The sequence below is a fragment of the Pelmatolapia mariae genome, linkage group LG3_W (assembly GCF_036321145.2).
Source record: "Pelmatolapia mariae isolate MD_Pm_ZW linkage group LG3_W, Pm_UMD_F_2, whole genome shotgun sequence".
Lineage (NCBI taxonomy): Eukaryota > Metazoa > Chordata > Actinopteri > Cichliformes > Cichlidae > Pelmatolapia > Pelmatolapia mariae.
Window position 1 is genome coordinate 33,621,539 of NC_086229.1, and position 24,582 is coordinate 33,646,120.

Sequence of the window (24,582 nt, forward strand, 5' to 3'; positions counted from 1 at the left end):
GATGCTTCAGGCTGATGTTTTGTCATATTTAAAGTTGTGCTTTATTTTTGGGTATTATTATTTAACTTTCTTTAGCAATGCGGAGCTCTTTTACTTTGTCAATTCAACATATACAAGAAATCCACACTGCAGTTATAGAATATGTTTGTGTGTATCTGCTACTTCAGAGACGATGGAAAAAGGGGCGTGTCCCTGACTGTCCCAGACACCATCACCACCTGGGAGACGGAGGCTTTCTGTTTGTCCTCTCAGGGTTTTGGTTTGGCTCCTCGTAAAGAAATGAAAGTCTTCCAACCTTTCTTCCTTGAACTCACCATGCCCTACTCCATCATCCGGGGGGAGCACTTTGAACTGAAGGCGACTGTCTTTAACTACCTGACCAGCTGCATCATGGTAATGAATGTTTAAAGTGTTTAAATACATTTCTGTTCATAGCCAAGGAAAACCATACTGAAAAAATTACTGTCTAAGCAAAAATTATATCATAGTTATTAAAATACAACAGAAAATATTTTTTTCTTTGGCAATATAACCATGCAGGATGCAGGCCGTTCTTGAAGGGCCCCTGCTCACCAACACCTACAAGCTCACCTGCAAATACTGACAACAGGATCGCCCAATCAAATGTCTTTACACTACCAACCCTCCTCTAGCTTTCTTTGTGCGCTCATGCACCTTGTAGAACAGAGTTTAGTGTGGAAGCTGTAAGAAAACAGATGGAGGGAAACGATTAGGAAGGGAGTGATTAAAGTATCCAAGTAAAATGAAGGTCTACTTTGATCATGAGTTCATAACATCAGGCTTGTGCATTCGTTTAGATGCTTAAAAATGTGTTCACATTTGAACTCAGGTTTAAATGTAGCCATGAGATTGTTGAGCTAGTTTAAAATATATTGTCTGTGTTCCTCGTACAGGTTACTGTCACTCCTGGGCCGTCCTCAGATTACACCCTCACGCCTCTCTCTGGTGACCTGTACACATCCTGTTTGTGTGCCAACGAGCGTAAGACCCTCAGCTGGACCATGATCCCAACAGCCTTAGGTGAGAATCAGGCTTTGGTCCTCCACACTGCCAGGAAACCGCTGTGTGGCAGACTGAGTACGACCCAAGTGCAGGACCCAGAGCAGGAAGTGAACTCTCAGGAAGTGACTTAAAAGCAGCTTCAAGAAAAAAGAATCCACATAAGATGGCTAAATAGAATAAATGGAGATTAAAACAATAAAGAGCAATTATAAAAAAACACTATGTGGGAACTACTGCTGAAATATAAGTTATAATAAAATTAGACAATCTGAGACCCAATAAGCTATATTCATGGAATTTAGAATGCTGTATGTGCATTAGACAACAGTGAGTGTGCAGTGTAGAGCTAGGACATGTAGACAGTCAAATCCAGCTGCAAATCGAGGTAAACCAAGAATATAACCCCTGTGTTTAGAAGGCTAAACGTGGGGGTTGTAGGGAGTGGGGCAGAACGTCTATACCTCCAGTCTGAGGGGAGCAGCTGCCTCCATCCTCATGCTTTACTTAATGCAGCTGTCTTAGCCAATTATAAGTCATTTTGAAACCTTCCTTTCAATTCTCATTAATTATTTACATTATGCATGCTTCCCTTGGACAGTATGATTAGAAAAGACTGTTTGCAGTTGCATTACCATGTAAATAATTTCTTCTTAATCTTAATTAGATCTTATGATTTGCAGTACTTTGGCCTCCAGCAGGACTCAGCAGCAACCCTGACATCATTTTGGACTGTTTTTTTTTCAGCTCATGGTTTTCATGCCTGATGCAGTAAAATTTCCAATTATAATTTATCTTACCTTCGATTTAGATCCAACATTAAATCTAGAGATCTAGATTTAGATCTAGTGTGATCACAGTTAACTGTCTCCTTTTGTCCCAACACATTTCCTTCTAGTTTCTACAAAATCTGTAAAATAACCTCAGGAATTTTAATGGAGAGATAAAGAAGGTGACCTGTGCTGCTGTTTTTAGGGGCTGTGAATGTGACTGTGTCTGCTGAGGCCGTAGCGTCCCATGTGTCATGTGATAATGAGGTTGTGAGCGTACCAGACAGAGGTCGCATCGACGTGGTCACCAAATCTCTCATAGTGAAGGTCAGTGTCATAAATACAAGACCAGAAAAACATTTTTACTCATAAAATTTAAATTGTTACTCTTTTTAAAGATAATTTTGCACGTCCTCTTCCTCAGGCTGAGGGAACTGAGATGACAAAGACGTACAACTGGCTTCTTTGTCCAAAAGGTCAGTGTGATGTCCATCAGCAACACCAGTTACATAATGTAAATAAACAAATGACCTAAATGCTCAAAGTTAGCAGTGGAGTGCATTGTGTAAATAAAATGTTATTTTTAAAGTAATAATGTTAATAAAAATGTGCCAAATTTTCACCTGTTACTTTCACAGAATGTAACGATATGTGCTGAAGATCAGGCCACCTGGTGACTTTGAACAGTAACTCTGTTGCAGTCGTGACTTCCTGATTGGACTTTTGTTGTGTCTGTACACAGGAAGCCCGCTGACAGAGGAAGCAGAGATACATCTGCCTGAGAATGTGATAGAAGGATCTGCCCGCACTTCTGTATCAGTCCTGGGTAAACCTCATGATTTCATCTCAATTTTGATTCAGCCAAATAAAAATATGGCAAGTTAAAGCTTTGTTAAAAAGGTAAATTACTAAAACAACAGAAAATAAAAGGGACCTCATCTTCAAGTAAAAGTAAAAACCGTATTCAGCTTTTATAAGATGATTTCATTTATAAATAGAAAAAAGTGACCCACATCTTCCTGGCCTTATGTGAAAAATAAATGGACCCCAAAAACAAAAGGCTGGTTTTGCCATTCTTTGCAGGAAGAACTGCAGTCTAGCTTTTGTCATAAGTGTCTTTTGAAACGCTGTGGAGGAGTTTTGGCCCAGTCACACCAGAGGGTTTTCCAGCGTAATCGTTCTGGTCATGCAGAATCATGTCAGTAGGATTTAAGTCCAGATTTTGACTCGGCCACTTTCTGGCGTTCTGGATCATTTTCCATCATAACCCTCTGGGGTCGACGGACGCGCCGGCACGTCAAAATCACATGACCAATTTAAGACGACACAGCTACAAGATAGTGATGGGAATTCCGGCTCTTTTTGGAGAACCGGCTCTTTCGGCTCGGCTCACTAAAAAGAGCCGGGTCTTTCAGCTCTCAACCGGCTCTTCAGGTTGTTTTGTTGCTTTATTTTATTTATTATCTACAGCAACATAAAATTATGCACAAAAGAAATTACTAATGTAAAAAAAACGTGAATTTATTTATATGTTTATATATAAATATATACGGTGGCCCCTAGAGACAAAGCACGTAAAGTCCAAAACACGCACAAACTCCGAAGCACTTGCAAACTCAAAAACACATTGCTAGCATTAACTGACCTTCCAGAGCTACCTAGATCACTTAGATTTCACAATTGAAAACATATGTGTGTTGTTTGTGTATTTATACACAATCACTCATATATATTCCAATAATTCAAAAAAATGTTCATTTACCTGTTACTACCACACACCACATCTGGTCGTTGGTACTTCCTGGCTTGTGTAGCCACTAGGTAACAAAAGCTCAACACTGCGCCGAGCATCCTGGACCACTTCTGTTGTGATTTGTAAGTGTTTTGGAGTTTGTACGTATTTTGTCTGTAGGGGCCACCGTAAACATACTTTTATTTATTCGCTCCACATAAAATGTAATAAATAAATCATATAATACAAAAAAACTATTTACATTTCAATTTATAACTATTTAAATTTTCAGCTTTTTCCTTTTAAACAAATTTAAAGTGAAAGAACACAAAACACTGCAAAACACATGTCAGCCAATCAAAAAATGATATGGCAACATGTGGCACTTGGTTGTTTAGGGAGAAGGGGAAGTTTTAGTAGTGACGGAAAGCGGGCGAGCGAGAGAAAGAGAGAGAGCGAATTTTCATATGTGAGACATTAGTGACGTTTAGCGTGTTTGGAGGCTATAGTTAGTGTGTTGTGTAGTTATTGTTTTGTATTGTGTGTCAGTTATAGTGCTGAATGTCACATTTGCTCCAAAAAAGCGGTTTAAGCCTGTGCTGTTCTCCTCTGTCTTATACTGAACACAAACGATTTTTTTGGACTGGCACAAATAATTTGTGTGCCTTCTTATTTGATGCAGCACACCTGATTGTTCTGTAAATAGATTTAAATGGTTATATAAAAAACGCCTGATGCCTTTTCTGTATTTCTAGGTAAATAGTACCATATAATTTTGTTGTTTGCAAAACCTGTGCATAATTTTTAGAAATGCACAACTCATATTTGCATTTCAAGTTATGAAAATGATTTGTTAAACATGTTTGTGGGTTTTACAGTAAAAGATATAACTTTTTTCTACTTTTTTCTGAATTTAGATCAATTGTTCTAATATAGTATGCCAAAATGAAAAAATAACTCAAATTTCAGATATTTGAAGTTGTGCTGAAAGTAACGATACCAAACAAGGCAAGATAAACAGTTTTTAAAGGTGAGATATAGAGGTAAAATCAAAAGTAGTCAAAACGGCCAATTATACCCTGACCCCAGAGGGTTAATTGCCCAAGTTTGAGATTCAAGGCTCAAACTGATAGCTGGACATTCTCCTGGTAGAGAGTTCTTCCCTCCAGGTCGTGGCGTGCTACTGAAACAGCAGAGGCATGATTTAACACTGGCCACCAGCTGCCTTAACCAGACTCCTCCGTCGCTAACCACCTGAACCCAATGCCCCACCCCTCCCCTGCAGCTGAGCCACAGACACCCCTACGCCTCATAGCCCCAGAGCTTCACACTGCTACCACCACAGTTAGTATGATGTTCTTTCTATGATGCGTCACTTTTAAGCCAAATGCAACAAAACTCAAAACTTTTTCTCCTCAGTCCACATAATATTCTTCCAAATATCTTGTGGAGCATGGAGATGTTTTTTGGCAAATGTGAGATGAGCTTTTGTGTTCTTTTTGGTCAGCAGTGGTTTTGTCCATGAATGCTGTTTTTGCCCCGTCTCCTTTGTATTGTTGAATCGTTAACTCTGACCTTTACAGAGGAAGGCAAGGCCTTCAGTTCTGGGTGTTGTTGGGATTCGTTGGACTTTTTCAGTGAGTCGTCGATGTGCTAATGGAGTAATTTTGGCCACATCTTTTCTAGTTTCCTCAGTTTGTGGATAATGGGTTCCAACATGCTGCACTGGCGCTCCAAAGCTGTAGAAATTGTTTTTAACCCTGTCCAAACTGATAGATCTCAAGAGTTCTCGCCTATTTTTGAATTTCTTTTGGTCATGGCAATGACGTGTTTCTTTTTGACATCTTTTAGCCTGCTTCCATTTGTCAAACAGATGGTACTTGAGTGATTTCTTGATCCAGCAGGTCTGGCCTTAATCAGGTCTGGGTCTGGTTGGTGAAATGAAACTCAGTCTTCTCAGAAATATTTGGTTAATCACAGTCAATCTACGATTTTCAGTTTGGATGTCTTTTCGCTCAGCAAATGAAATCATCGTTTAAAATTGCATATTGAAATTATTCAGGTTATCTTTGCCCAATAATACAAAGTTGTTTCACGCTAGTTTTGTTAGTTTTAGTGAATCAGTGTTTTTGATCAGGTGACATCCTCGGCCGGGCTCTGAAGAACCTGGATGGATTGCTGCAGATGCCGTATGGATGTGGGGAGCAGAACATGGCTCTCCTGGCCCCCAACATCTACATCCTCCACTACCTGAAAGGCACACAGCAGCTCACCACAGCCATCATGGAAAAAGCTACTAACTTCCTCACCAGTGGCAAGTTTTCATTGTTTCCTCTAAGAAGGAAATCATTTGAATCACTTCAACACACACGGTTCAAGAAACAAGCCGACATGAGGCAGAACATTAGCCACAGTTTTTGGTCAAATGTGTCATTTTCCTCATCTGTCAGCAAGAGTCGTAGAATTTCCCAAATCTTGATGTACACATGCAGATCCATAAACAAATGGAGTCCAATCATCACCATAGCAACAATGTCTCGATCATTGTGTCCCTGTTGTTACAGGATACCAAAGACAGCTCAACTACAAAAGTGCTGATGGTGCTTACACCACATTTGGAACAGGACCAGGAAACACTTGGTGAGAACATCACTGATCAAACATGTCATAAACCAGAGAGGTTACACTAGTTTTTAAATATCCCACCAAACAGAAGACGTTTCTTGAAGTTTGACTACCATTAATAACATAAACATGTCTGCCTCTAATACTTAAAATAATTCTACATTTAATCCTTTGAATAAGCTAAAAACTTTTGGTTAATACTGTGTAATTTAGTAGGTAGGAAGGAGCATTAGAGCCACATAATCAATAAATGTTATTGATCATTATTAGAATAAAGTCAAATTTTAAAGATTAAAGTTGTAATTCTACTTAAAAAAAAGTCTAAATACTATTTCAGTAATAAAGTCTTAATACTGTTTTGTGAAAAAAGTCAAATTCAAATCTAAGAAAACAGTTAAAATGATTACAGTTGTTGTTTCAAACAACTGCTATACCCTGTAGAAAATGCCTTGTGTAGATGTAGTGAAATAAATCAGTCTTCCTGTGATGCAGCATAGATCCTCTTTATTCCACGAGCGTGTAACCATTGGTATCCTTGCATCTGCACATTAGCAGTGTTTCCTTTTATACAAATCTAACCACATGCAGATTTCTGCACCACTTTCTGGTTTTCAGTGTACTTATACTTACTGCCACACGGTTTTATTTGCTACAAGTGACATCAGTTCCTTCCTTGTTACTAAAACTGAGTCTGAAGTACGATTTCACTAATTCAGAGGGTAAAGCAACCGTGGCAGTTTGTCCTGAAATAACTCGCCCACATTTTGGCTTTTTTCTCAAAATACATTTTCAAATTAAATTTTGAAATTTCAACTTTGTTTTCAAAATGATCAGTATTTCTTTCTCTTAATGTGACCTCACAGTCAAACATTTCCATCGTTGTAAGACGTGTAAGTGTTGTTTTCTTTTTGTCAGGCTGACTGCGTTTGTGGTAAGAAGTTTTGCCAAAGCTCAGTCTTTCGTCTATATTGATCCCAGAAAGATCGAAGAGTCTAAGTCCTGGCTGCAACATAAACAACAAGAAAATGGCTGTTTTGAAAAGTCTGGGAAACTCTTCCACAATGGAATGAAGGTAACCTGCAGTTCTTTGCTGTTAGACTGTGGAAACAGCCTCCAGTGTGGATACACTGTAATAGCTCACACCAGTACATTCTATTATAATATTTAAGAAATCATTCCCATACATCTTGCTCCATTCACACCAGCACTGCCTTCTATGTAGCATTCACACACATATATATACAAAATACAAAGTATGCACCAGAGACCAACTTGGGATCTTGCCAACAAATATTTTGCATGCAGGCTGGAGCAGCTGGGAATCAAACCATCAGCCTTCCGATTAGTAGATGATTACACAAACTGTTTATATAGTTGGGGAAACCCGAGGTGAAGAAACATCCATCTCACTGGAAATACAATGTCCAGATGAACAAAATCAACTTCCTGTTCAACTCTTTAGCTGGATGTTTGAACATGCATTAAGACATTCATGATACTAAAACCACATGCAGCTAAAAATCATTTTCATGACTTCATTTCCCTGAATGTTGGTGCATTGATGATAAAGTGTCTATGATGTCTTCTGTTGACAGGGTGGTGTATCTGATGAAGTGACTCTCAGTGCGTACGTTACAGCTGCCTTCTTGGAAATGAATACATCCCAACATGTGAGTAGACTCAAAGAATATCAAGGTATTTAACAAAAAAAGGAGTAGAGTTTGTGCTGCTGAGCCATGGAGTTAGGTTCAACCAGCAGTCCCTACACATAAGCAGGTCTCACTACCATCCAACATCACCAGATGACACAGCTCACGTTTGCTATTTCTATTGGCATTCTTATATGGAGCATGCATCAAGTTACCGTTACCGTCATGCTCCACATCTTCCTGAGCTCTTCTCTGAACCCTTAGTATTTCTCGAGCTTCTGTTGTCGTTCGGAAACGCTACATCAATCATGGCGTTTCTGTATAGTATGTCGGCAACTTGGTTATGGCTTTCCATGTATGCCTTGCCTGCTAGCATCTTGCACCCGGCTGGTATGCTTGTTGTTCCTGTGCTGCCATGATTAGTGCCTCTGTGCTGTCTTTCAGTCCAGCTTTGTCCAGCCACTGGTAGGATTTCTGGGTATCATCTACTTCCTCTATCTGCCGGTGGTAAATACCGTGCAGGGGCCTGTCCTTCCATGATGGTTCCTTGCCTTCCTCCTCTTTCTTGAGTTTCTGCTGCCTGAGGTATTCACTGAGCACTCGGTCAGTTGGGGCCATCTTCCTCGTACTTGTGGATATTCGTTGTTCATTATGGAATGTGATGCTGACACTCACCAGTCCCCAGCCTCCTTTTGCCAGCTTATTATCCCAGCAGGGTACCTGATGACGGGCAGGGCATAGGTTTTGATAGGCCGGATCCTGTGACACCTCAGGATTTGCCTGACCCTCTGCAGGTACTTGGTGGTTGCAGCTTTCCCAGCAGCCTCTTTGGGGTTCCTATTTGCCTGTTAGATCCCCAAGTACTTGTAGCTGTCCTCTATGTCTGCAATATTGCCTTCTGGTAGTTCAATTCCCTCAGTTCTGACTCTTTGTTATCATTACTACATTTCTCCGGTCCAAATGACATTCCAATGTCGCTGCTGTATATCCGGGTGGTGTGGATCAGTGAATGTCTCGTTCACTCTTGGCATACAGCTTGATGTCATCCATGTACAGGAGATGGCTGACAACATTAACAATAACTCATTCTGTAGTCAGTATCCATAGGGACAGAGCGTCTCCTTGGTAGATGGTGATTGTGCTATGGGCTTGAAGTTGGCCTCTAGTGTTGTATGCCACATCCCCATTGGGTTTTTCATGAAGGCTCCTAGAGTCCTGTTGATCTTGTACAGGTCTAGGCATTCCAGGATCCAGCTGTGGGGCATTGATTCATAGGCCTTCTTGTAATCAATCCAGGCAGTCTCGGCTGATTGTTACAAGTAGCTGGTGTTTTGCACCTCTTGTATTCTTGCCAATGAGTGGGGCACAGGAACATGTGTCTGTTCATCTTAGCCGCTATGATGCCTGACAGGAGCTTCCATGTGGTACTGAGGCATGTTATTGGTTGGTAGTTGGATGGGACCGATCCCTTCAAGACTGTCCATCCTAGTTGGATGGGACCGATCCCTTCAGGACTGTCTGCCCTACAGTTAGCCATTCTGGATGTCTCTCGTCAACTAACAGCTGGCTCATTTGTGCTGCCAGACGCTCGTGGAGTGCAGTCAGCTTCTTCCACTAGTAGGTGTGAGCCACACTAGTGTATGGCAAGGTGCTGGCAAAGGCTGTTAGTCATTGCTTGGCAGTTTCCATGGACAGCTTGCTATACTTCTTCTTGGGCACCGTCTTTGTCACACCTTTCTGCAGCTCCGATAGTTGGATAACCTCCCTCCTTGATCTTAGCCTCTAGTCTCCTTCTCCTTGTGGCTGTTCAACCTGTAGCCAAGCATCTCTCTGATCACTGCTGCTGTTGTGTAGATCAGCTTGTTAGTCTCGATAATTGTGGCTGTATGTATCGCATTTACATCATCTAGCAGATCTTCACATCTTGGTAACCAAATCAAATCAAATCACTTTTATTGTCACGTCACATGTGCAGGTACACTGGTACAGTACATGCAGTCCAGCTATGGGGGATCCAGATTTCAAGTTTTGCCATTATCTTATCTTTCAGGTCAGTTCCTCTCACACTATAGCACTTGGGTACCCGAGTACAAATCTCGGGTGGAGGTGATGACATTTCCCCACGGACCTGTCGTCCTGGCTCCCCGTTGCCGTAGCATTTGTGTTGTACCTCGTAAATCTCTAACTGTGAAAGCAATACCCTTCTTTCAAATGTTGGAACACTGAGCTATTAGTTGTTTCGCCATTAATGTGGATGCTAGGTATCGAAGATTCCATAGGTCCCTCATCCTATTCATTTAACTCTTTCTGCCAGGGTTAGTTGTATAGTAGCATTCCAACAACGCCCTATTTTCATCTCTTGCCCACCAATGACTTCTTGTTCCAATAGTTGATCCGGGCGACATCCGAGCCGGTATGCATATATACATACATACACAAAAGTGTATAAACCAACAATAAAATATACAATCTAATACATATATTACATATACCCCAAAAAGATGATTCTGTTCATCTGCATGTTTTCAGTGGGAGAAACGTTTCGTCACTCAGCCAAGTGACTTCTTCAGTTCTTCATTTCCCCAATCTTACAAACAGTACATTTGCATAATGACTGAAACCAGCCCACTGAGGGAACAATGGGCTGGGAGGTCAGTTCCTTAATCATAATTATGCAAATTTTCATGACCATTGATCAACAACCACTGACCAAAACCCACTGATCAAAGACCACTGATCAATGTCCATGAGTACCATTCACAGAGAGTTGGGGAATGGCTGCAATCACAGCATTGTAAGCATTGTAGGCCCCCTCCTCGATTCAGAGATGGTCTTTTCTTTTTCACGTAAATGGCCTCCTTGACCCCACACTCAAACCAGCGTTCCTCCCTGTCCAGGATGTGTACATCCTCATCATTGAAAGAGTGTCCACTGGCCTGTAGGTGTAAATAGACTGCAGAGTCCTGGTCTGACGAGGTAGCTCTTCTGTGTTGTGCCATCCTCTTAGCCAGAGGTTGTTCGATTTCCCCGATGTATAGATCCTGGTAATCCTCCTGGATCTTAACAGCGTACACTATGTTACTCTGTTTGTGTCAGGGTGGACCAGTTTTTGCCGCAGTGTGTTTTGGGGTTTAAAAGCCACAGAGACGTAGTGTTTAGAAAAAGAAATGCTTCTCAGCTGTTCTGATACTTCTGACACGTACGGGATCACTACAGGTTTTCACTTAGGCAGCAGTTGTCCTTCTCTCCTGGATCAGCTGGAGCTTAGGTTTACGGTACACATCAGCTTTTAAATGTCCCCCAGTACTGATGGAAATCTCACAGTCTAAGGCTGACCTGACACTTTCCATATCCTCCCCAGTGAACGTGATGTGTCGTTCCACCGAGTTAATGTGAATTGTGGAACGTCCTGAGATTTGATTTCCACCCAGGTGTCATCCACATACCTGAACTCTCACCAGGAAGAACTTGTATCACCACCCAACCTGTACAGTGTCTTTTCAATATGTTCTTTATGTTGTAAATACTACTAGAAGATTGATCTGTACTTTCCTCTGATTGCTGTGCTTTCCCACATCTGCCACTTTCTATTATCACGCTGATGTTTTGAGTGACTAAATCAGGAAAACTGCCTCCTATTCTTCTCTTACTGGGTTTAATGTAAGAAGATTTCTGTTTTTCCATTGAAGTTCTTTGTTTTGATCATTTAAAGGATCCTGTGATGAAGAAGAGCCTGGCTTGTCTCAAGCAGTCTCTCAGTGACCTGAGCAACACCTACACTACAGCTCTGCTGGCCTATGTGTTCACTCTGGCAGGAGACGTGGAGACCCGAGCTCACCTTCTGCAGCACTTAGACACAGTTGCAGTGAGGGAAGGTCAGTCATCCTTTAGCAGGACATCATTCAGGCTTTATTAGCATCACTGTGACTGTTATTGTGTGTGTTTGTAGGAGGTTTCCTCTACTGGTCTCAGACAGCAGCAGAAACATCAGCCTCCCTGTCAGTGGAGATCAGTTCTTATGTGCTGTTGGCCAAACTCAGCGCCTCCCCGACTGCTGAGGATCTGGGATATGTCTCTGGTATTATCAGGTGGCTGACTGGGCAGCAGAACTATTACGGAGGCTTCTCCTCCACTCAGGTACTACACCACCCGAACAGCATGAAGCTCATCTTTGAGTTAATATAGTCTTAGACAGAATCAGAGACAGAAGAAATAATACTGAAGCTTTCATTTTTCTATCAGATATGTAAAACAGATTTGTTTTAGCCAGGCAGGGATGTTTTTATTCTTTAGTTAGAATATGACATTTAAGTTTTGTCTAAAAATTTATTGTGTTAACAGAATAGCAATGTCACCTCAGACTTCTGCACACTAACTACACGTAACAGCCTGTAAATAACAGATCACCTGCAAGTTTATACCTGTAATTTCTATACTTTGATGATTCTCAGTTAAAGATATTTTAACCTGTTTAACGTTTATTTAACCAGGAAGTGAAATTTAGAAAACTTGAGATTAAGGATCTCTTTTGTGAGAGTTTTAACTTAATGTCTATTCCACTTAAGCCCATGTAATATGGAGACATATGCTGTGTGTGTTAACCACAATGCATCCATCCTGTAGGACACGGTGGTGGCTCTTCAGGCTCTGGCTCTCTACTCCACTCTGGTGTTCAGTCCTGAAGGTTGGAGCACAGTGACAGTTCAGGCTCCCAGCAGTCAGCTGACATTTGATGTAAATCAGAGCAACAAACTGCTCTACCAGGAGGAGGCGCTGCAGGACGTGTCAGGAAAATACAGCCTGGAGGTGAAGGGCACTGCATGTGCTTCAGTGCAGGTCAGTGACAGCATCATGTGACAAGCTCCTGGTTGATGTCAGAGAAAGGCTTTCTTCTTTTTCTTTTTACTTATAAAACTTTAGAGAGCATTAGCATTTCCACATGTAATAAAGCTAATCTTGCACATTATTTTCATACACAATAAAGACATTAGACCTGGCAGTAATAACTGTAGAGAGTACAATGCTATTTCAAACTAAATTAGAGAACTGAGCAAAAATAAATGAACTTTCTGTCTGTATCAGAATCAGGGAAACTATTTATACCAGAGGGAAATTGAGTTGTCATAGCAGCAAATATACAACAAACATGAAGCACTCGTATAAAATGAGTGTAGATATAACAGAGATACTCATATTAAGATGAATATAGACATATAGGTATGAATATAAAAGTATGTGTGCAAATATGTGTCATGGTGTAGAGCAGTGACAGCAGGGTGCATTGAGGTGTGATTAGTTCTGTTCCACACGTGACCCAAGTGTGTTTCCCAGATTTCTGCCACCTACAACATCCCAACACCTGCTGATGTCACCACTCTCAGTGTGAAAGTCCAACTAGAGGTCGACACCACCAGTGAATCTGCTAGACCCAAATTCACTGTGCAAATACAATCGCTGTAAGTATGTGACAGGTTAGAGGAGTGCTCTTTAGCCGTGTGGAGGAACTGCTGGTAGATGAAAAGCAAGTGTGCACACAGGTCAGTATAATCACACTGTTCAAACACAGGTACAGTGGAAAGGAGAAAACTACAAACATGGTGATCCTGGACATCAAAATGCTCTCTGGATTTTCCCCAGACCCCGAGTCTTTGAAGAGTGTGAGTAATTAGACAGATTCTACCAACACGTGTGTCTCATGTGATAATTGTGATGTGTCATGGTCCTGGGCCACGTTGGCCCAGTATTCTTAGTTTTCATGTGTTTTTGTACTTTTGTTCTTTCATTATGCCATGGTTCCTAGGTTCTGCCAAAATGTTCCTTATTTGATTACCCCCTGTGTGCCCTTCTGTGTATCTGTGAGCCCTCGTCTCTCCTTGTGTTTTATTCCATGTTTTCCCCAGCCCGTTATGTCTGTGCTCTCTCTCCTCCTGTCTGAACCTCTGTACTTCCTGTTTTACTTTGTCAGTCTCCCGTCAGTGTTGCGTTTACTCCTGCCTCGTCTTGTTATGATTATCAGTGTCACCTGTGTTCCTCGTGTGCTCCCACTCCCCTCGTTAACCCTCTGTGTATTTAGGTCTGCGTCTCCCTCAGTTCTGTGTCGCGTTCTCCCTCTTGGCTGTGTTTTCCCTATGTGTCTCTAGTTATCCATGTCCCAGTTTAGATTTGTTATATTTTTCGTGCTAGCCTGCAATAAAGCAGTGTTTTGAGTTCACTTTTGGTCTTGGTGAGTTTTGCGTTTGGGTCCTTCTCCTGCCTCCACACAGCCGGTTCATGACAGTAGAACGCGACCAGAAAATGGACCCAGCAGCTCACAATCCCTCCGCTGAGCTCCGCGAGGATTTAATTTACACGGTGGAGTATCACTGTCAGGAGTGGGCAGCGCTGCCAGGGGCAGAATATCGGGAGACCGTAGCCATCCGTCTACAGAGGATGGTGTCCGGACTCCCATGGCTGTTCGGCGCGCTACATCCCCACATCCAGGACTTCCTCGTCTCCACCATACGCATCCGCCCGGAGCTGCCGCTCCAGTATGAAGAGCCGGAGGACGTTCAGCCCGGTCCGCTGGAGGATTCGCGGCCTGGCTCGTCTCCTCCCCCTTCTCGGCGAAAACGGCGTTCACGCCGCCGTCGCTCCCGTACAGCCAAGCAGGCTGCACCCGTGGGAGAGAGTGACTGTGCTTCACACACTCAGCCCAAGTTTTCTGATCCCGGACTTCACGACTTATGCACTACTGTGAGTAACTCTGTTTTGCCCGCCATTGTGTTACCTGAATCGGATAACTCCGCCACTTTGTGTTTGAACTCTAGAGACACGGTACAGCGAGGCACCTCCGTGTCAGATAATTCACCAGTTGCTCTCACTAGTAATCTTTGTGTTTCTGAGCCCTCAGAGTTTTGTAATGCTCGCAGTGTTTCCTCTGAGTTAGCCAATATGAATGTTTCACCTGTGAAGTTAGCTGAACCTAAGACTGTTATTCCACACCAGACTCACCTACATACTGCTACCAGCGTTGTAGTCCCGCAGAACTGTTTTACTCGGCCTGTACATTCTGTGGTTTTCCAGTCTGAGCTCAGCCACACACCACCACCACCACCACCATCAGCTCTAGATGCAACAGTGCATGCTGTGGAGCACAAACCATCCGAGACTGAGTGTTCCCTAGGTGATGCTCCTTCCAGTGACTGTCTCATGTTCCAGCCCGTTTTGTCTTTAGACATTTCTGATATTTCTCAGCCAACTTCTCAACCAGCCACTGCTCTCTCAGCTCCTCCAGGAGTTACTGTGAATGAGGCCTGTGTTGTTGAGCAAGCCAATTTAACGTGTACTCCTAGTGTTCTGCCTGAGCCAGGTGACACAGAGGCTATTAGCCATTCCTCTGCTATGAACAGTTTAATCTTTAGACCAGCTCTTGTATCTGTGACTCCCAGTGTTCCTCCATCGATTTCTCAGGCTGTGGTTTTTTCTGTACCAGAACTTGACAGTGCTAACTCGGACGCTACCTGTGTAACCTCACCTTCTCCCGTGCCTGCTAAGCCTGACTCTGTTTGTGTTTTTCCTTGTGGACTCCTTAAAACTGTGCATTCAATGCCTGCTAAAGTTAAGAGCCGTAAGGTTTTGTCTGCTATACATTCACTGGCAAAAGAATTTGGTTTGAGCACTGCAGAGCTGGTTGCACAGGTTAACTTTTCTGTTCCCCGGTCGTGTCAGTTTAACTCTGTGCGCCATGCTTTTCGGCCAAGTTTCATGGACTCTGTGTGTACTACGTCTCAGGCTACATCCTGTACAACTGTGTGTAGTGTTATCTCACATCCAGGTTACCCAAACACTGCTTGTGTGAATTCTCCAGTACCTGTGAATGTTTCTGAACTCACTCTTTTGAAGACTGCTAACGATAAGATGGACAGCTTAAGAACAGCAGAGTTGCTGAAATCAGCCTGCCATAAGTGTCTGATTGCTAGTGCAGTGTTCAGCACCATTAACCTCATTTACCCAGTGACTGTAACTGTTCCTGTGCGTCGCTCTCCACCTCCAGTTCCTGTACCCAGGGCAGCTCGGGCCCAGCTTTCCCTTGCACCTGTATCAGTTCCTCGGGTGAGGGTGGCTGAGGTCCAGCTGGTCCCTGCTTCTGTCCCCAGCCTGGCAGAGGCTCCGCTCATCCCGGCACCCGTACCTGCTCCTCGGGTGGGGTTGATGGACACCCAGCCATTGCCTGCACCTGTTCCGGTTCCCCGGGTGAGGTCAGCTGTGACCCTGCCGACTCCTGCACCCGTCTCAGTTCCTCGGGTGGGAGTAGCAGAGGTCCAGCTATTTCCTGCACCTACACCGGCACCCAGGGTAAAGGCAGCCAGAGCCCAGCTCGTCCCTGCACCCGTCTCTGTTTCTCGGGTGGGGATGACTGGTGTTCGGCCAGGCCCAGTACCCGTTCCTGTTCCCCAGAGGAGAACAGCCAAAAGTCAGTTATCAGCTCAATCATTATCCGCTCTGTCATTAACTCTGTCACCAGCTCAGTTAGTAGCTCTGCAACCCGTTCAGTTACTGCCATCCTCTGCTAGAAGCTCTTGTGAGCCCACTCAGCCAGCTGAGGACTGCGTGGTGCTGACACTTCTTGGACAGACTGTTTGCACTGCACAGCCCCAGCCGTTGCATCCCAAGCCGACTGCGTGCCCTGTGCAGCTACAGTTAGCGTCCGCTGAGCCAGAGGTCTCCGCACCTGCTGGCTCTGCATCTCTTCTCGCTGGCGGTTCAGGAGAACCGCTCCAGCCATCCCTCGTCTCCGCTGGCGGCTCAGGTCAGCCCGGCCAGCACTTCCTCGTCTCCGCTGGCGGCTCAGGTCAGCCCGGCCAGCACTTCCTCGTCTCCGCTGGCGGCTCAGGTCAGCCCGGCCAGCACTTCCTCGTCTCCGCTGGCGGCTCAGGTCAGCCCGGCCAGCACTTCCTCGTCTCCGCTGGCGGCTCAGGTCAGCCCGGCCAGCACCTCCTCGTCTCCGCTGGGGGTTCAGGAGAACCTCTCCGGCCACTTCTCGTCTCCGCTGGCGGCTCAGGTCAGCCCGGCCAGCACCTCCTCGTCTCCGCTGGGGGTTCAGGAGAACCTCTCCGGCCACTTCTCGTCTCCGCTGGCGGCTCTGGTCAGCCCGGCCAGCACCTCCTCGTCTCCGCTGGCGGCTCTGGTCAGCCCGGCCAGCACCTCCTCGTCTCCGCTGGCGGCTCAGGTCAGCCCGGCCAGCACCTCCTCGTCTCCGCTGGCGGCTCAGGTCAGCCCGGCCAGCACCTCCTCGTCTCCGCTGGCGGCTCAGGTCAGCCCGGCCAGCACCTCCTCGTCTCCGCTGGAGGGTCCAAGTCGCCTTCGCCCGCGCCTGTTCCGGCCTCCGCATCTGCTTCGCCCGCGCCTGTTCCGGCCTCCGCATCTGCTTCGCCCGCGCCTGGTCCGGCCTCCGCATCTGCTTCGCCCGCGCCTGGTCCGGCCTCTACATCGGCTCCAGCTTCGCCGTCGCCTGGTCCAGCCGCGGCCTCTGCTTCAGCTCCGCCTGGTCCAGCCGCGGCCTCTGCTTCAGCTCCGCCTACGCCGTCGCCCGTGGCTGCCACGCCATCGTCTGGTCCGGTTCCATCGTCTGGTCCGGTTCCATCGTCGCCCGTGGCTGCCACGCCACCGTCTGGTCCGGTTCCATCGTCTGGTCCGGTTCCATCGTCGCCCGTGGCTGCCACGCCACCGTCTGGTCCGGTTCCATCGTCGCCCGTGGCTGCCACGCCACCATCTGGTCCTGTGCCCACCAAGCCTCGACCAGTACGCCCGATGCTTGAGAGCCGCCGCCGTCTTCCACGCGGCCGGCCTCCGGACCCGCTCTGCTGCCGCCGCCGTCTTCCACGCGGCCGGCCTCCGGACCCGCTCTGCTGCCGCCGCCGTCTTCCACGCGGCCGGCCTCCGGACCCGCTCTGCTGCCGCCGCCGTCTTCCACGCGGCCGGCCTCCGGACCCGCTCTGCTGCCGCCGCCGTCTTCCACGCGGCCGGCCTCCGGACCCGCTCTGCTGCCGCCGCCGTCTTCCACGCGGCCGGCCTCCGGACCCGTTCTGCTACCACTGCCACTTTTCACGTGGCCGGCCTCCGGAACAGCCGAACTGTGAACTCTTCTGCCGTCGCCTCCTGGGTTGACCTTCTGCCCTTTTTGGACTTTGCTTCCCTGTTTTGACCTGTTTTGTGTATTTGTGGACTCAGTTTTGGTCCCCTGCTCCTTGTTTTGTTTGGTTTTCGTTCCCTCCGTCCTGGTCCCCCGCCTCCCGCCCTGGGTGGGTTGTTTTGTTTTTTCTTGTCTTTTGGTTCTTGGGTTTGGGCTGTCGGGAGCCAGCCCTTGAGGGGGGGGTGATGTCATGGTCCTGGGCCACGTTGGCCCAGTATTCTTAGTTTTCATGTGTTTTTGTACTTTTGTTCTTTCATTATGCCATGGTTCCTAGGTTCTGCCAAAATGTTCCTTATTTGATTACCCCCTGTGTGCCCTTCTGTGTATCTGTGAGCCCTCGTCTCTCCTTGTGTTTTATTCCATGTTTTCCCCAGCCCGTTATGTCTGTGCTCTCTCTCCTCCTGTCTGAACCTCTGTACTTCCTGTTTTACTTTGTCAGTCTCCCGTCAGTGTTGCGTTTACTCCTGCCTCGTCTTGTTATGATTATCAGTGTCACCTGTGTTCCTCGTGTGCTCCCACTCCCCTCGTTAACCCTCTGTGTATTTAGGTCTGCGTCTCCCTCAGTTCTGTGTCGCGTTCTCCCTCTTGGCTGTGTTTTCCCTATGTGTCTCTAGTTATCCATGTCCCAGTTTAGATTTGTTATATTTTTCGTGCTAGCCTGCAATAAAGCAGTGTTTTGAGTTCACTTTTGGTCTTGGTGAGTTTTGCGTTTGGGTCCTTCTCCTGCCTCCACACAGCCGGTTCATGACATGATGATAATAATAAAAATGATGTCATCTCCTCACAGCTCAAACGTGGCTCCCTGGTGAGTCGTGTTGAACAAAAGGAGGATCATGTTCTGGTGTACTTAGAGGAGGTAAGTGAAAGTCACTGTGGGGACACCAGATGATGATCTTTGGTACAAACTGTGTCTGCGATTGTTTCTGTCTCGTCCAGTTATCAAAGGACACACCCATCAACCACAGCTTAGACATCATCCAGGAGCTCCCAGTGGACAACCTGAAGCCAGCCGTGGTCAAGATCTATGACTACTACCAACCAGGTCCAAGTCTAGCTAAGCTTTACTCCAACAGCTTCACTTCAGAGGATCCATCAGACTGAACAGTTCATACAAGCTGATGTTTCCATCAGTGGGACACAGAGAAATGACACTTTCATGTTTTTCTACCATGTTTCTGTCAGGTGACCAGGCTGAGACCCAATACATGTTTGTGTCGTGAGCTGCAGGTAAGAAGCTGTAATAACACACAAGTACACCTTTCACACACGTTCATGTTCACAGCATCAATGAAAAGGACCAACTTTGAACTTTTACTAACTTTTATTCTTCGTCTCACAGTTTGAAGAAGGTGTGGCTGGTCCTGAGGTTTCAACCTGCATTTGAATAAAGATACTTTTTCTGCTCACATGTGTGTGTGCGTGTGTGTTAACAGCTCCAGTATTATTAATGCTTCTTTAATAACATGCTTTATTTTTAAATAATAGGCAGAATGGAAAATATAGTGCTGTGAATGCACCCCTGAGACTGGCCTTATGCCACATTTCTGTCTTTGTGCAGGTTTAGGCAAAAACAAAATGGTGCAAGTGGGCAAAACATTAAAAAAAGCAAAACGTGCTCTTGGGAGACGTTCAGTGTCTGTGGAATCCAACAAAGCAGCGGCTCTTTGGCTTGTGTACTTCATGTACTTCATGTACTTCATGTACTTGTGTGTTTGTGACAGTGGAACAACATCACAGCTGTTTCCTCCCCAAAGACTGGACACCTTTAACAGTGTACAGGATACAGCAGCCAACCATAAATGTTAACTGTACATGAAACTGTAAAAGTACACAATGTCATTCAAATAACATCTAATGGTACATGTACATTTATACACAAGTAAATGTCTGTTCCTAACAGGCTGTGTTAACAAATTAGTCTCTGTCTGTAAAACATTTCAATCATTTTACAGTTTTATTAAACTGTGTGCATGTTTCATACTTCACTGTGTTACATAGAAAAATACAAAGATCAGTTTGAGAGAGCTTGTTGGAACAAATGTGTCATACGTCACACGCAGCGCACACTACTGATGTGTCGGTCGCGAACGAAACGGCTCTTATAGCCGGCTCTATGAAGTGAACGAGGCAAGCCATGTTTTTTTTTCTCTCTCTCGCCCTCTCTCTCTCTCTCGCACTTTTTTCCCGCTTCACTCCGCACGCGACCCTTGTGCTTTGCGCTGGGAAGAAGGGGGAGGGGCGGTAGTTACACTCGCACAGGAACAGAGCGGGAGGGAGAGAGAGAGAAAGAGAGCCAGGAACAACAACGTCACATTAGAAAGGTATAGTAATCATCCACAACTATTTTCAGTCGCTGATGATAAAGGATTCAGAAAGTTTATTCATGCAGGTCCATTTGACAGGGAATGCATCTTCTTTTTGTTTTCATATTTTATTTTATATTTAATTGTGTTGTGGTTTGCAGTGTTTTGGGTTGTTTCACTTTAAATTTGTTTAAAAGGAACAAGCTGAAAATTTAGATAGTTAAAAGTTGAAATGTGAATAGTTGGTTTTTGTATTATATCATTTATTTATTACATTTTATGTGGAGTGAATAAATAAAAGTATATTTACGGTGACCCTTAGAGACAAAGCAGCACGTACAAACTCCAAAACACGTAAAAACTCAGAAGCACGTACAAAACACAACAGAAGTGCTCCAGGATGCTAGGCACAGTGTTGAGCTTTTGTTACCTAGAGGCTACACAAGCCAGGAAGTACCAACGACCGGTGTGTGGTATTAAGAGATAAATTAACTCTTTTTTTATTATTTGAATATATATGAGTGCTTGTGTATAAATACACAAACAAAAGACATATGCTTTCAATTGTGTAATTTAAGTGATCTAGGTAGCTCTGTTTTGGTTTTCCCATCATCACTTACCCCACGCAATAAACAAGGACATGTACAAACAGTGATAGATATACAATGGGTGATCAACTTTATCAGTTTCATATTCTTCCAAAAGCAGTTTTCGAAACATCTTTATGAACTGACTAATGCTTGAACATTGCTGTATGTCCACAGTAAAACTGTTCCACAGTAACACAAAAGGTTTTAACCTTTGTCCGTGCTTTAAGAGTCTTCAGATTTAATTTTCCCCTTAATTCATAGTCCCCTTCTATGTCAAAAAAACATCCTCTGTACATTTCCTGGTAAAATATTTTATCTGGCTTTGTACATAATTTTTGCAGTTTTATATTTTATAAGATGCATAAACTTCAGAATTTTGTAATTTCAAGAACATGATGTTAGTGTGGTCTCTAAATCCTGTTTTAGTAATCATCCTGATTGCTTTTTTCTGAATTTTACATAATGGTTGAAGTGAAGTTTTGTATGTATTTCCCCAGATTTCCACACAGTATTCCAAATATGGCAATATAAGTGAACAGTAAAGTACCCGGAGTGATTTGGAAGACAAAAAATGTTTAGCTTCACTCAGTACAGAGATGCTTCTTGACAGTTTAGCTTGTATATGCTTTATGTGAGGTTTCCAGCAGATTTTGTTATAATAACTTGCTCTACTTCAACATTATTTATTAACAATTTTTCTCCAGCATCTTTTTTTACAATTTCCAAATAACATAAATGTAGTTTTTTTTCAAATTTAGTGATAACGTGTTTCTGTCAAACCATGTTTTCAGTTTAATCGTTCAATCAAACTGTAATATATCAGATGTTTTACATATATCATTGATGTGCAGGATAAACAGCTTTGGTCCCAATACTGACCCCTGTGGAACTCCACAAACAATGTCCAGGCACTCTGATTGATATTCACCAATCTTCACAAATTGTTGCCTGTCTCTCAAATAACTCCTTACCCAGTCTAGCACCACTCCTCTAATGCCATAGTACTCCAGTTTATCAAGTAATATTTCATGATTAATTGTGTCAAAAGCTTTTTTAGGTCAATGAAAACACCAACTGTGCATTGTCTTTGATCTATATTGTTGGTCATATTTTCAATTAGTTCCATTAATGCCATAGATGTTGATCTATTTGGTCTGAAAACATACTGACTGTCCATTATTATTTTATGTTTATTTTAAATCTGTCAAGTCTATAAATGAAAACTTTTTCCAGTATTTTTGAAAATTGTGAAAGTAGGTAGGTAGGAAAGGTAGACCTTACAGTAATACATATAGTAATACATACAGAGAAAAACAATCAACAATCAAATGATTATCAAATCATTCAGAACTATAGGAATCAGTTCTGTTTCAGACACATCAGGACCTCACAGGGACTGACTGATACAGGCAGTCAGACTTAAAAGACACAGACACCTCTGGGATGTTTTAAACAAACTTTTATTAAACACAGGTCCTTCCTTTAATACATATATATGGATCCTTTAAAGTCATTAACATGTTTGCAGAAGAATGAAAACAGCTAAAACTAATACTTAAAGTAGAACCTTTCTCCACCATGATCAATACTGACTAATGGGGATTCAGGAATAACTGATGAAGCCTCAGCAGGCTCTGAAAGAGGAGCAGAGTGAAGTATGAAGGACGTCCATCAGACTGAGTGTGTCCTCAGCTTCCTGTTCAGAGACAAACATCACTGATGTCAGCTGTTCACCTGTAATCTTTATTTAGATACACCTGTGTGTAAATGTTACCTGCTCTCACTGATGAGTAAACAGCATATGGATCAGCTGACTGCTCTGAAACAAACATACACACACACAGGATTAGAGTATCGCACACCTGTATGTGTGTTTCACATGTTTATATCTTCCAGGTTAGCTCAGTGGTGCTCCTCGCTCCACCTACAGGCCTCTGCAGGAATTATGGTGTACAACACACACATACACACACACCTCTGAGTCAGTGCTGATTATTATGTATCCCAAAGTAAAAGCCAGAGAAGTGCAACCAAGGTGGCCATCAAACAGGTCGCTGTAACTTTCTAATAACTCTAACAGTTTTTCTGTCTCTTAGCTTCTGCAGCCTTGTCATGGACAGAGAGCTGCTGAGTGTCATTGTTCCACACTCAAAATCAGCTTCCACAAAGCCATTTTCTCAGAGTTCATCATGACATGGTGGGTTATCATCCATAATTACAGTTCTTGTTAGGACATGTATTGTTAGTGAAGTGCGACTCATAAAGTCCATCCCAAGAACCAAGGAGGATGACAGGTCCTGCACTATCACGAACCGCTGATAGACACGCTTGCCCATGAATCCAATGGTTAACCAGGTTATTCTTAATGGACTGCAGTTAGTGCCACTGGCCAGTCTTATGGGTGGAGAATCCCACAGATTCTTTAATGACTCATTTTGGTTTTTTTTTCAGGTAACAGGTCTGCATTTTCTGCTGAAAGAGATGCATCTTTATCTAGTGTGGCATCCAGAGCTGCCCCATTGAAGTTTACTTTAACTCTGAGAGGGGTGTTCAATGGTGATTGCGAAGCTCCATCTTCAACGTGATTGAGCACAGGTGGCACACTTGGGTTTGACATAGGCAATGAGAGCTGAGTTATTGGCTGGGGGGAGGGTTGCCCCTGTGAAACACTCTCACCCCCTGAGGTTTCCCTGCCTCCTGCCAGCTGGTCTCGTCTCACTGACAACGTCAGTTTCATCTGGATCTGCAGGCTGAGCAACTGGATGGTGATCAGGAGGCAGCGTTTGGGGAAGCTCCGGAGCCGACCTGGGAGAGTGTCGAGCTCCCTGAAAATCAGTGGAACAGTTAGCGTACGTGCGAGATGTAACACCAGGCATGGCACATTTAAAACAACTCTCTCAGCTCCGTTTTTCAGCTGAAATTGGGAAGGCTGTGAAAGGCTGGTGCCGAGAACAAAATGCAGCTCATGGGCACGCAACAATAGGTCAATTACTGACCTTACAGGCATCCTGCACACCACTACTCTGTACTTCTCCACTGCATGTTTACAGATGAGTTTTGCTCCTGTTCAGATGGTAGGCTCCTCAGTCTCCTGAATTCACTGAGCATATGGGCAACAAACTTTGGCAGAGTTTCTTTGGGATGCTGGAAACGGTCCATGATGCCTTTCAAAATGTGCTCCTGGTTGTCAGCAGGCAAAAACATAGTTCTGAAAAGTTCACAAAACTTAGCCCAAGTCGATACATGAGGACTGAGCACACTAAACCACTTCCTTGGTTCCTTAGCTAGGAAGTGTGGTAGTTCTTTGAGGATTTGGGCGTCTGTTAAGTCCAAGGAGGTTTTATAAGCATTAACTGACTGTAGCCATTCTTCTGGGTGAAGACTGCCATCATTAGCGAACACAGTGGGCTCTAATTTAGCTTGGTGCAGTGCTGCAGCAAGGACTCTGGTTGTGTTAATTAGCTCCAGAGAATCTGACTGGGATTGGGACAGGGTGCTGGCGGGCTGCGTGGGGCCAGGTGCTGAGATAGATTGCTCCGTTTCCCTGGTCGGTAGGCCTGGCACATATGGAGTAGAGGAGGCCCGAGGAAAAGGGTGAGTAATCTGGGCAGCTGGTACTTTTGGGACTGGTCCTTTTTGTTGAGTCCACTGCTCCAAAATATTCCTCTGGAGGTCCAAAGATTCATGAAGGCACTGCTGAAGCATATCAACCTCTGCTTGTA

At 44.4% G+C, this 24,582-nt stretch overlaps 1 protein-coding gene across 1 annotated transcript in view; it reads left to right on the forward strand.

Annotated features, from left to right (window-relative positions):
* The window catches only part of LOC134622187 (alpha-2-macroglobulin-like), a 32,710-nt gene extending 13,352 nt beyond the window's left edge, over nt 1-19,358 (forward strand). Inside the window, exons 19-36 of the mRNA XM_063467990.1 lie at nt 168-393; nt 915-1,041; nt 1,996-2,117; nt 2,215-2,266; nt 2,533-2,616; nt 5,660-5,836; nt 6,087-6,162; nt 7,063-7,219; nt 7,743-7,817; nt 11,509-11,671; nt 11,746-11,933; nt 12,420-12,632; nt 13,128-13,252; nt 13,363-13,453; nt 18,755-18,823; nt 18,904-19,009; nt 19,150-19,194; nt 19,307-19,358. Coding sequence (XP_063324060.1) covers nt 168-393; nt 915-1,041; nt 1,996-2,117; nt 2,215-2,266; nt 2,533-2,616; nt 5,660-5,836; nt 6,087-6,162; nt 7,063-7,219; nt 7,743-7,817; nt 11,509-11,671; nt 11,746-11,933; nt 12,420-12,632; nt 13,128-13,252; nt 13,363-13,453; nt 18,755-18,823; nt 18,904-19,009; nt 19,150-19,187 — 2,089 coding nt within the window. The 3' untranslated portion in view covers nt 19,188-19,194; nt 19,307-19,358. The remainder of the gene's footprint in view (nt 1-167; nt 394-914; nt 1,042-1,995; nt 2,118-2,214; nt 2,267-2,532; nt 2,617-5,659; nt 5,837-6,086; nt 6,163-7,062; nt 7,220-7,742; nt 7,818-11,508; nt 11,672-11,745; nt 11,934-12,419; nt 12,633-13,127; nt 13,253-13,362; nt 13,454-18,754; nt 18,824-18,903; nt 19,010-19,149; nt 19,195-19,306) is intronic.
* Nucleotides 19,359-24,582: the final 5,224 nt, after the last annotated feature.